We start from the raw sequence: 12,749 nt of genomic DNA, 5'->3' as shown, positions 1-12,749 counted from the left end.
GGTCCAGGGTAGAGGTTCCTCCGGGTTTAACTCCACTTCTGCGATTCCTTTGCCTTCCCGTCTAAACAGCAATGAGTAGGGGGTGTAACCAGTCACCCGGTGCACCCGGTTATTATATACCCACACCAGCTCAGGGACGTATTCAGGCCAGTGGGCCTTTCTGTCGCTCTCCAGGGTATGCAGCATTTGGATTAGTGTCTGATTGAATCGCTCGCAGGCCCTGTTTCCCTGCGGGTGGTATGGTGTAGTCCGAGACTTATCGATACCGTGGAGATGATGTAGTTCTTCCATGACTCTTCCTAGGAAGCACGCTCCTTGGTCCGAATGTATTCGTTGCGGGCAGCGGTACACTTGGATAAAGTTTTTACAAATCGCATAGGCGGCCGACTCCGCTGTCTGGTCTCGGGTGGGGGTGACCACGGCGAACTTGGTGAAATGGTCCACCATAACGAGACAATGTTCGTACCCCTGATAGGCCGGACCTATGGTCAGATAGTCCACCATGAGGAGCTCCAGGGGAGCTGATGTTACAATTGTCTGCACTGGGGCTCGTTGCGTGGGAGGTTTAGCGAGCTCGCACCGGCGGCAGGTTCGGCAAACTTCTTCCACAGCAGCGTGCAAGCGTGCATGGTACACTATCTGCTGCAGCCATTGCAAAGTCTTTTGAGCACCAAAGTGAGCCCCCTTCTCATGGGCTTCCCGAGCCAGTTGGCTGAGATGGGTTTCGGGCACGATTACCTGCCATATTGTAGCCGACGTTGTTCGTGACACGGCTTTTCGATATAAAAGTCCCTTTTTGATGACTAGCTTTTCCCACTGGCGCAGCATCAGCAACATATCCTGGGTCAAAGTCTGTCTCTGTGAGCCAGTGGGCAACTTGTCTGTGGCCACCCATCGGCGCAGGAGTCCAATTTCTCTATCTTCCTGTTGCTGCTGAATCCATTTGTCACGTGACTGTTCCAGTATTCCTCCTGAGAGCTCCGGATGAGGCGCCTCTTGCGCGTTGACTGTAAGCGCGGTGGTAGTGAGGGCAAATGGCGTCTCCTCCCCCTCTAATTCGTCATCTCGATTCCTCCCTGGGGTGGTGTGTCGGATTCTGGAGAGTGCATCGGCGTGCACGTTTTCAGCTCCCCGTTTGTAGATGATCTTGTAGTTGAACTTGGCCATCCGAGCCACCCACCACTGCTCTACGGCCCCCAGTTTGGCATTCTCCAAATGGGCTAACGGGTTGTTATCCGTCCGCACCATGACTTCGGAGCCCGCCAGGTACTCTGCGAACCGCTCCGTCATTGCCCACGCCACCGCGAGGAGCTCGAGCTTAAAGGAGCTGTAATTGTCCGGGTTGCGTTCGGAGTCGTGCAGTGACCGGCTACCATAGGCGATCACTTTCTCCCGGCCGTCCTGCACCTGTGACAACACAGCTCCTAGTCCCAGGAGGCTCCCGTCGGTATGCAGGATGAACGGTTGCGAGAAATCCACATATGCCAATACCGGGGCGTCCGAGAGTGCAGCTTTGAGATCTTGAAATGAATCCTCTGGCGATTGCTGCCACTGGATCTTCCGTCCATTTGCCCCGGCTGGAGCCCCCTTCAGCAGGTCCTGCAGGGCTCGGGCTCGGCATGCAAAATTCTTCACAAACCGACGATAGTAGCCGGCCAACCCCAGGAAGGCCCGCACGTCTTTCACCATCTCGGGGGTAGGCCACCCCTGGATGGCAGCAACCTTTTCCAGGGATAGTCTGACACCCTCCGCCGAGACAGTATGCCCCAGATATTCGATCTGGGTGTGGAACAGGTGGCATTTCCGGGGCTTCACCTTTAACCCGTAGCCCCAACCGCCACAGGTGGTCCTCAAACGTGACAGAATAGATGATAATATCGTCCAGGTATATCAACGTGGCTTCAAAGTTGAGGTCTCCTAGAAACCGCTCCATCAACCGCTGGGAGGTTCCTGGGGCGTTGGCCAGCCCGAACGGCATCTGATTAAACTTGAACAGTCCCATGGGAAGGATGAATGCTGTCTTGGCTCTGCCTTCCTCTGATATCGGCACCTGCCAGTACCCACTGGCCAGGTCTAGAGTTGAAAAGTACTTCGCGTTCCCCAAGGCGGACAGAGATTCTTCTATGCGGGGCAGCGGATACGAATCCTTGATGGTTCAACTTTCGATAGTCCACACAAAAATGCAGAGTGCCATCTTTTTTATGAACGAGGACAATGGGGGCCGCCCAAGGGCTCTGGCTTTCTCGTATGACCCTCTTCCGAAGCACTTGGGCTAAGAGGGTTTTCACTTCCTGGTATAGCTGCGGTGGTATTTGCCGATATCGCTCCCGGATGGGGGCCGCTCCTGCTGTGGGGATCCCATGCGTGATGGCTGTGGTACATCCAAAGGCATCCTCATGACTGGAGAAGACACTGTAATATTGTCCAAGAAGTGTCTCTACCTGGAGGAGTTGGGCTGGCGCTAGGCCGGAAAGTTCGGCCCGTATTCTCTCCAGGATGGCTCGACCTTTCTCCTGGGTTGAGGATACAGCAGTCTGTTGGGTTCATACTGTTACTGCCCAAGGATCTTCAGGCTGCACTTTCAACTGAACCGCAGGGTCCGGCAGCATCTCCTCCAAAGGCCTCACTAGTTTGGCCATTTCGGCCTGTGGCTTCAGGGCGATATCTTGGTCTTCCAGGTTGACACAACGCACCAGGACAGTCCCCTCCCGCACCGTGGCCAGGGAGCGGGCTACCAGTATGCCAGGGTGCAGGCGCTCCGAGTAACATGGTTCCACCTGCACCTCCATGTCCTCCAATGGCATCGGGGTGCGGATCGGCAGGGCTACCACTGTCTGCCCTGGAGGAAGCATGAGCAGGGGGGCCACCGGCGTGATGACCTTGCCCAGCGCCTCACCCACCTGGCACTCCTGGAGCACTCACGCCTCCCGCACCAAGCGCTGGAAGACCTGCCCTTGGGCCGTGTGAGAACCCCAGTGGCTCAGAGTCTCTTGTGTGGGCTCATTGAGGAGGAGGTTGCCAAACTCTCATATTATGTTCATACCCAGAGTAACCGGATGTTTGCTGTTTGTGTCTCCCTGGGTCAGGACCACTCCCCGGCGGCCAAGTGATTTGCCGCTTATCGAAATCTGCATCCAGGCTACTCTGACGACAGGAACTGGTAGCTGGTTGGTGGCTACCAACTTTATCACAGTCCCCCACTGAGGTTTCACTGCTTCGGGAAAATGCTGCCGAAGATAAGTCTCTGGCATGGTCGTTACTTGCGATCCTGTATCTACTAGGCATCGCACGTCACGACCTTCGATCTCTGCCCATACCACTGGGCACCGCGCGACCAGGTCTTCGTGCCTTCCTCCACCCCGTGTGATGGGCTCCGGCTCCGGGTGGCGTCTCCATGGCTCAGGGTCCTCTGCTCTTCTTGGCCAGCGGGGCGGGTTTCCCCTGGAACGTGGGCACTCTCGGGCGGAGTGTCCCAATTCTCCACAATCGTAACAGTCGAATGGTCGTGGGGACTGACTTGGGTGAGGGCCGCGATGGTTCATCCCTCCTATAACCGGACCCAGCCGGCTCCTTATGGCCGCTTTCTTGGCTTTGGCCAGTTCACCTTTAATACTCTGTATCTCTTGCTTCACCTCTTGTACCCAGTGGGGTTCGCTTAGGGCGCTTACGGATGCTTCAATACTCCGAGCCATCCCCCCGGGGACCGTCACCTCTTGCTCCTGTTCCCGAACCCGTGCCTCCTTCCCTATTCCTGAAAAGGTCAGATGTGGGTCCACTCGCACCCGCTCCCGCAAAGCCTGTCTTGTCAGGGTGTCTCGTAACTCGGTCACTAACAGGTCACGTAATGTTACGTGCACGGTCACCACGCCGACTCCATCCTTCCTTTCAATGGCTAAAAACAGTTCCTGCAAAAGATTCATATACTGGGTCACTGTTTCCCCCTCTTTCTGCAAAAGTCCAAACATCTAGGATCTCTGTACCCCCACATCGGTCGAGTCCCCATAGGTCTCTTCTAAGATCTGTAACACCCTGACGAAGGTGTTTCGCTGCCCGAGGGCCTCAACATTACGGTATCCCGGGCTTCCCCGTCCAATGCCATCAGGGCCACTTCTGCCTCTAGGTCAGGGGTAAGCAGATGCATCCTAAATAACCCACGCTTTCGCTCCGTCCAGTTCCACAGCATAGTATTGCTGCCAGAGAACCTGGGTAGATTGCTTAGAATAGCCCCCAAAGAAATGCTGGGCCGGGGGCAATCGTTGTCCACGCTCGGAGACTGCATCTTGCCGACTACGCCAAATGTGGTACTTGCAGGTACGCAGGATGCAGTGACGAGTCGCGAGACGGTTTGATGCTTTTTATAATAACGTTTATAGGCCTAGAGGTAACTATCCTCAGTCACAGCCTGACCAACAAAAAGGGGTCAAAAGGGTTGCCCTCGCAGGGGCTCTATACAAGCAAACACAAACGGGGTAGAACTCGACTAGGTCCGGCAATAGCCGGTCACTATAGGGCCGCGGTATGGCCAACTAGGGGTCCTTAATTATATAGTCAACTTAGCCGCCCAGACGTCCCTCGCCGTTCGGGATGGTGGTCTTTTGGCGTAGCAGTCGCTGGGCCCAGTTGCTGAAGCGTTGATAAAGTCTTCGAGCGCTCCGGCGCTCTGATGACACTGGAGCACCACAGGCCCCGGCGGAGTCCTTGGACGGATGGGCCGCAGCCCCCGGACTGGGGCAAGCGGCAGCGATGTGGTGTGGCGAGGGGCAGGCCCCGTGGCAAGCAGAGGCTCGGCCCCTGCCGCGGACGGGAGCGGGACAGTGGTGGCCGCCAACAGCACTGGACTTGCCGCAACCACGGGTGAGGGCAGAGCGGCTGTGGGCGGCAAGAGACAGGCCACAGCCGCGGGCTGGAGTGAGGCAGGAGCAGCCGCTGGGGTCCGCGGGCAGGCCGCAGCCACAGGCAGGAGCGAGGTGGCAACAGCCGCTAGTGACCGTGGGCAGGCCGCAGCCGAGGGCAGGAGGAAGGCGGCAGCAGCCACTGGTCGTCGCGGGCAGCGGTTCTCGGACGGTCGTCTCGGCGCCGTCCCATTGATGTCCAGGGGAAGTATCTCTCCTGTCTCTGGCCTCATTCCTGGCTCGGGTGAGTCGCTCTGGCTCTCAGTCGCTCCCACGATCTCCTGCTCCTTCTGTCTCGTTCTGCTGACTCACTGTGACTCGCGTTCCCCACCCCTTTTATATTGGCTCCTCCCCCAGTCCACCTGTCAGTCTCCACGGTCCATCCCTGAAGTCTGTCCCCCGAAAACAGTTTCCCCCGGAACCCAGGTGGCGGTCCCCTTGGTTCCGACCCAGACACTCGATGGGGACCCTCTCTCCCACACTGTTATGACGTGATGCACTAGTGACTAGGTCTCACATCATGATGTCACAGGAGCCTAATAAATGGCAAAGGCTTTCAGGATGTCGGGCAGAGGATTACCGGCACAGAAGTGACCACTTCCATGGTTTGGCTGCCAAGAAGAGTCAAAAGGGACGTGAGACCAGTTTTGTTTAAATCTTTTTTCCCACCTCCAGTAATTAATGTACAATTGCTGGGGCCTAGTCATTGATTCAGAGAACAGGGATCTCAAAGTACCCTGTGTGGATGGAGCAGCAGTGCACATCAGCGACCAACCACTTTATTGACTTTTATGAGACTGATAATGATAGTCATTCAATCAGGCTAAAAGAATTGAATGATGTAGTGTTCCCGTGTGTACACTGCTTCTTTCTCGGTATCAGTGAAGCTCTCAGCAGTCAGGTCCCAGCAATATCCTATTTTGTGGATAGGTGATAAATGTATTTAGTGGTAAAATCTCTTTAAAGTAACTATGTGTTATGAATCTGTGCACTGTTATTTTTTTTGGAACAGACTCAATTCCTTTGGCAGAAGATTCAGGCTGGTGCAAACCTGACCAAGAATACAATCCTGTAAGTCTATGTGTAATGAGATAAGATAACCTCCAGGAGGAGCACTAAATATTGCAATGAACATAAGCACTACACTGCTCCTTTTGTGTACTGTAGCTTATCTGCAGGCTAGGGTTCCAATCAAAAATGTAATATCTATTCTGTGTTAACAGCAGTCTAGGAACCCTGGCTAATGGGATTGAATGTGACAATCTGCAGCAACTAAACACCCTATCGGAAATCAGAGATGTGGTTAAGTATCTCCAAGGGATCCCTAGTGGTCTGCGAAAAAATCTTGTAAGAAATGAACTTTAATTAAAAATACACCTACATTTTCAGATTTCTTTCATTAGATTTCCCTATTTATCTTTCATAGAGGAAGTGCATCTTGGAAGAAATTCAAAAGCGTCCTGAACTTTCCTGGGAAGACACGAGCTGGATGGGGCCTGAGTTCATCACTGATCTCCCGTTAGTGTAAAAACAACAATGTTATGGCAACATTTACAAGATCAAGAATAATGAATAATTGCTGATCGGCAGTTGTTTAATTGCCTCTTTAGACAGGTTGACTGCACATCTGTGCACAAAGAACCATGATTAACACAATCGCTCTGTGCAGTTAGAACATAATGTTCTCGGCAGCACATGTCCTGTTTACTCATGGTGGTGTCCTATGAAGAACCATGACTTTTAAGCAAGCTTAAAAATAATTTAACCTTTTAAAAAACATTTTGGATATTCACTGGGTGATTGCTGGCCTGTTTAGACACACCAATAATTGGGAAATAAGAGCTCTTAGGATTATTCCAGATTATCAGTCAGCGTAAATGGGCCATTAGGTACTTAAAATCAGAAGCAGATGCTTTGCCAATGTAAATAAAGTATAGCTTTTATAAACTATGGTCACTTATCTCAGCACTATTTTTTTCTTAAGCCTTTGTCAAACATTTGGTTTCTGAGCAGAGGTCTCAGGCAATATAACAGTACGAAGATATTGTGCTTCTATGGAGCTCAATTTACACACTGCATATTGCTGCATCTAAATAAACACCACTCCCACACAACCATAGTTCTGAGAGCTCAGGTTTAGTTGTACATATGGCCGTGCACATTAACTACCTGTCATTCACACAACTATATCTTTCCGTTCCCTAAACTTTTAGCTCCGTGCCATAAATGATCTCTGGAGACAGATTCTTATGCAGATTAGTGTCCGGCCCTTAGATCTTAACAGCTTCTATTTATGTAATTGCCTTGTAATGTTTTAATTTCCTGTTCTGTCCAGATGTCACCGTATCCCAGAATTCCGGAGGAAGTTCACCGACCGCCATATTGGGACACCCAAGTGATGGGTGTCTCAATATGGAAACTGCTGCTGGTACCAACCTATTGCGCTGTACCACCAGCGGAACACCGTCGCACCACACACACACTCTCTATATGCCGTACGCACCACACACACACTCAGACACACTCACACACACACTTACATTCACACTCTCATTCTCACACTCATACACTCACACTCACACACTCAGACTCACACTCATACACTCACGCAGCCTCTTGCGCGGTACTACCAGGGGAACACTCGCACTGCACCTGCGCGAATTCCGCGCAGACACAGTGAATCATTCAGCAGATCCTGGCGGCAGATGCGCAACGTGTCTATAGGCAAAGGAAGCCGGTCAAATAAAAGGGGTTTCCCACGAACGAAAGTTCATTTTAAAAATTGGCTGTGTCTGATGGACATACCATATCTCCTGGGCAGGGTAGGAAGCAAAAGACAATACTGACATTACAGCAGGGGATCACAGAGGATTAATTTTGTGAGGTAAAATATTTCACTGACTGTTTTTAAACAATATTTTACCTCACAAAATGTATCCTCTGCAATCTCCTGCTGTAATGTCAGTATTGTCTTTTGCTTCCTCCCATGCCCAGGAGCTGTGGTATGTTCTGTACACGATCAGACACAGGGGTGAGAGAGACAAAGCACAGGGGGGAGAAAGCTCCAATGGGACAACAAATGAGGGAGAACACAGCACAGGAAGGAGAGAGACAGCAGACAAGGGGGATGCAGATGGTTCAGGGTGGATCCTACTGACAGATTCCATTTAATACAAGAGAGTTGAGAAACTTTAATTCAATACTTAGCCGAACTATGTATTATCTAGTGAATACGATTGCAGGAGTTTAGGGTACTGAGAAACTTTAAACGTGTCTATAAGAAAGCCTTATAAAATCATAATTCTCTTATTTTTCCAGAATTAAACTTATTGACAGGCTTTCTAATGAATCAGTAAAACAATTGCTGGAACATGCTCATAAGTATCCAAAGAGTTTCATGGAACTTCCCCTTCATAAAAAGTCCACACTGGCCCAGAGAGCTCTTCATATCCTGGTAAGGGGGCATTATATGTCTTTGAGGTGTATATTTGTGTGTAAAATTGGGTGTACTTCATTGTTGTATTATTGTATACATGACCAGAAAATTGGCAACAAAAGGACATGAAATGTATCAGAGACAGTTTTATATTTAAAGGATAGAAACAGAGATAAGGTTAAAGACTAGAGGTAGCCATACACATTAGACTAAAGGTCCCTACACACATTAAATAGCTGTCAGCCAAACGAAGCTTTGGACCATCCTTCAGCGGACAGCCATTTCGTCTGTCTCTCATATACAAAGGAATGTTCGTTCCAATGAGCACCTCTGTGCTGTTTATGAGAAAGCTGCCAACAGACATCTCCGCTGGTGGCTTATCTCCAGGAGAATTTTTCAAATTTAAAATACAAAAAAAGCAGTGAATTTTCACTGTCTAAATATATACAGTACTGCATATCTTAATGTTTACTATTAACTTTTAATGTAGTATATTTTACTGATAGTATATTTTATTAATATAATAATATATGGAATAGACATCTCAAAATGCTTGCTAATATTATAATATTAATGTTAATGTTAAATTAACGTTTGCTAATATTATAAAGTACATGAACGATTAAATACTTTTGCTCTAGCATAGCCCAACATCTGGAGAGATAACTGCACAAGACCTGGATCTTTTGGGACCATTAGTTGGGTTTATTGGAGAAGAAGACATTTCCCGCATTAATAGAAAACATTTGCTATTCCATCTGGAAGAGCTGAAGTCATACTGCCTGTCTGAGGAATTCAGTGGAAAGCTTGGATGGATTTTAACAGAAGATGATCTGTTAGGGTATTTACAATTTGCCTCTGTTACTACGTCATTTACCTTTGTCAATCAGTCTTTGGTTGCAATTAAACAAAAACCGTTTTATATAAACTCAGCCTTAATTTTCTCATTAATGCTATATCTATACTTATGCTAACATCACAGTTTTAAAGAGATTTTCCAGTTTTGAAAAATGCCTATCCCCGGATGCAGTTTGTTTTTTAAAAAAACAAGAAAAAAACCTGTGCTTTAACCCCTAGTGACAGAGCCAATTTGGTACCTAACCCCTTAACCTTCGGAGGTATTTTCATTTTTTGTGTTTTTGTTTTTCGCTCCTCTTCTTCCCAGAGCCATAACTTTTTAAATTTTCAGTCAATATTTCCGTGTGAGGGCTTGTTTTTTTTTTCGGGACAAGTTGTTCTATTGAATGACACCATCGGTTTTACCATGTAGTGTACTAGAAAATGGGAAAAAAATTCCAAGTGCGGTGAAATTGCAAAAAAAGTGCAATCCCACACTTGTGTTTTGTTTGGCTTTTTTACTAGGTTCAGTAAATGCTAAAGCTGACCTGCCATTATGATTCTCCAGGTCATTACAAGTTCATAGACACCAAACATGTATAGGTTGTCTTTTATCTAAGTGGTGAAAAAAAATTCCAAACTTTGTTAAAAAATATATATATTCAGTAATTTTGCGATATCCGTAGCATCTCCATTTTTCGTGATCTCGGGTTGGGGGAGGGTTTATTTTTTCTGTGCCAATCTGACATTTTTAATGATACCATTTTGGTGCAGATACAATCTGCTCATTTCCCGTTATTGCATTTTAATGCAATGTTGCGGCAACCAAAAAAACGTACTTCTGATGTTTTGACTTTTTTTCTCACTACGCTGTTTAGCGATCATGTTAATCCTTTTTTTTAAATTGATCGGGCAATTATGAACACGGCGATACCAAATATGTGTATGTTTGATTTTTTTATTGTTTTATTTTGAAGATGGCGAAAGGGGGGTGATTTGAACTTTTATATTTTTTTTATATTTTTAAAAACATTTTTTTTAAACTTTTGGCATACTTCAATAGTCTCCGTGGGAGACTAGAAGCTGCCATAACCCGGACACAGGGAACCAAATATACACAGATGCAAAGCAAGGTTAGGAGCTACAGCACAGGGACCAGGAAATACTGCCTTCTGGAGGTTAGCAAAACAGGTACAAGGCAAAGCTAGGACAAAGACACAGAGACCAGGATATTCTGCCTCCTGGAGGGCAGACAGAAAGAATCAAGCAAGGCTAGGATTGAGACCTCCAGACAAGGAGATACACGGAAGAGGACCTGGCAGGCTCAGTAGCAAGATACTAACTGAGTGAACACATTGCTCAGGCAAGGTTCCAGTGGGTGGAGCAGCCCTAAATAGTAAAGGGCTCTTGGTAATTGGTCAGGGACAGATTATCCATGTGCACCCTGACTCCATAAGACCTAGAGTGTTCAGGTGCCACCCCCCTATGCACACAGCCAGAAAACAAGAACACCGCAGACAGGAGATAAGAGAGGCAGAGCATGAAGCTGGCAGCAGATAGAAATCACAGCATGGCCTGGAGCAGTGAGCAAGTTGATGAGTGGCGGATGGGAGGCCATGCAGTGATGCCAACAGGGTTGTTACAGTAACAGAATAACTCATTTGCTATGAGCGCCAACCACTGAGCGACGCTCACAGCAAGCCTGCAGTTACAACCATAGAAGTCTCCAGGAGACCTCCGGTTGTCATGCCAACCAACGGGTAACCCACAATCACGTGGTGGGCGGATTTCAGCATTTGACAGCGGCATTAATAGCTGTGGGTGGATCGCAATTCCACCCGCAGCTCTTCCGGGCCTATGTCAGCTGTTCAAAACAGCTGATGTGTCCCAGGAAAGATGTGGGCTCACCGCTGGAACCCACATCAAAGGGAGGGAGTCTAACATCAGTGTACTATTACACCTGATTTTGGAAAGGGGTTAATGACAGGCCAATTTTTAAAATTTTAACCACTATCACTTCATGAGGTTATAGCTCTGGAATGCTGTCAACTTTACATCAGCATAATTTTGGAAACATATCTTTTTTTGTTAGGACGGGTTAAAAGTTGACCAGTGATTTCTCATTTTTCCAACAAAATTTACAAAACCATTTTTTTAGGGATCACCTCATATTTGAAGTGAGTTTGGGGGGTCAATATAATAGAAAATACACAAAAGTGACACCATTCTAAAAACTGCACACTTCAAGGTGCACAAAACCACATTCAAGAAGTTTATTAACCTTTCAGGTGCTTCATAAGAACTAAAGCAATGTGGAAGGAAAAATTAACATTTTACTTTTTTCGCAAAAATTTTTTATTTGGAACCAAACTTTTTTATTTTCCCAAGGGTATAAAGAGAAAATGGACAACATTTACTGTTCAATTTCTCCTGAGTATGACAATACCCCGTATGTGGGAGAAAGTCACTGTTTGGGCACATGGCAGGGCTCAGAAGGGAGGGAGCACCGTTTGACTTTTTGAACGCAAAATTGGCTGGAATCAATGGTGGGCGCCATGTCGTGTTTGGAGACCCCCTGATGTACCTAACCAGTGAAATCTCCCCCATTTCTAACTCCAACCCTAACACAACCCTAACCCCAACACATTCCTAACCATAATCCCAACCATAACCCTAACCCTAACCCCAACACACCCCTAAATCTAGTCCCAACCCTAAACACAACCCTAACACACCACTAACCCTAATTCCAACCCTAACAATAATCCCAACCATAACTATAACCATAACCCTAACCACAACCCTAATCCCTAACCCCAACACCACCCTAACCCCAACACCACAACCCTAACACCAACAGAACCCTAACCTCAACCCTAGCCCTAACCCTAGCCCGAACCCTAACCCTAGCCCCAACTCTAACCCTAGCCTCAACAAACCCTAGCCCCAACCCTAACTCTAGCTCTAACCCCAACCCTAATCCTAATGGAAAAATGGAAATACTTTTTTTATTTTAATATTTTTACCTAACTAAGGGGGTGAAAAAGGGAGGTTTGATTTACTATTTTTTTATTTTGATCATTGAGATAGTGTCTATCACAGTGATCAAAATGAGCCAATAGGAAAAATCTATTGTTGCCGAGTGCTGGCCAGCAGATATTGGCGGGCGCATTGCACATGCGTCCGTCATTTTCTTCCCAGAAGAAGAGGCCAAGGGCCGGAGGACAGAGCCGTCGGAACCTGGGGACATCAGTGGTACCGTGGGGGGGCTTGGCGGACCCCATTTCTCTCTTCTCTGATGTGCTAGATCATATCAGAGGAGAGATAAATAAATGGGATACAGGATTTTTTTTTGTGGTCGCTGTTAAAAAGCATATCGGCGGTCGTTAAGGGGTTAATGATGCTCCCCAGGTCCGGTGCTGAGTGTCCACCATTACTACCAGTGATTTACAAGTATATTGTCTGCAAAGTTGATGTCATGACTGTGCTACAGTCAATAATTGGGCTTTGCCATCAGCACTACAGATAGTACCAATCAATGGGAGGCATGGCGGAGATGCAGTGCTGGACCCGATAAGGGTGAG

General features: G+C 47.8%; 1 protein-coding gene across 1 annotated transcript in view; it reads left to right on the top strand.

Annotated features, from left to right (window-relative positions):
* Positions 1-12,749, top strand: part of STRC (stereocilin) — a 117,993-nt gene that overhangs the window by 45,851 nt on the left and 59,393 nt on the right. Inside the window, exons 10-13 of the mRNA XM_073569132.1 lie at positions 6,116-6,239; positions 6,319-6,410; positions 8,211-8,346; positions 8,970-9,169. Coding sequence (XP_073425233.1) covers positions 6,116-6,239; positions 6,319-6,410; positions 8,211-8,346; positions 8,970-9,169 — 552 coding nt within the window. The remainder of the gene's footprint in view (positions 1-6,115; positions 6,240-6,318; positions 6,411-8,210; positions 8,347-8,969; positions 9,170-12,749) is intronic.

The sequence above is a fragment of the Dendrobates tinctorius genome, unplaced genomic scaffold (assembly GCF_039654945.1).
Source record: "Dendrobates tinctorius isolate UK_male_01 unplaced genomic scaffold, ASM3965494v1 ptg000022l, whole genome shotgun sequence".
NCBI classification, from domain to species: domain Eukaryota; kingdom Metazoa; phylum Chordata; class Amphibia; order Anura; family Dendrobatidae; genus Dendrobates; species Dendrobates tinctorius.
The sequence above is the reverse complement of the archived record's forward strand: the minus strand, read 5'-3'. Positions and strand labels throughout refer to the sequence as shown.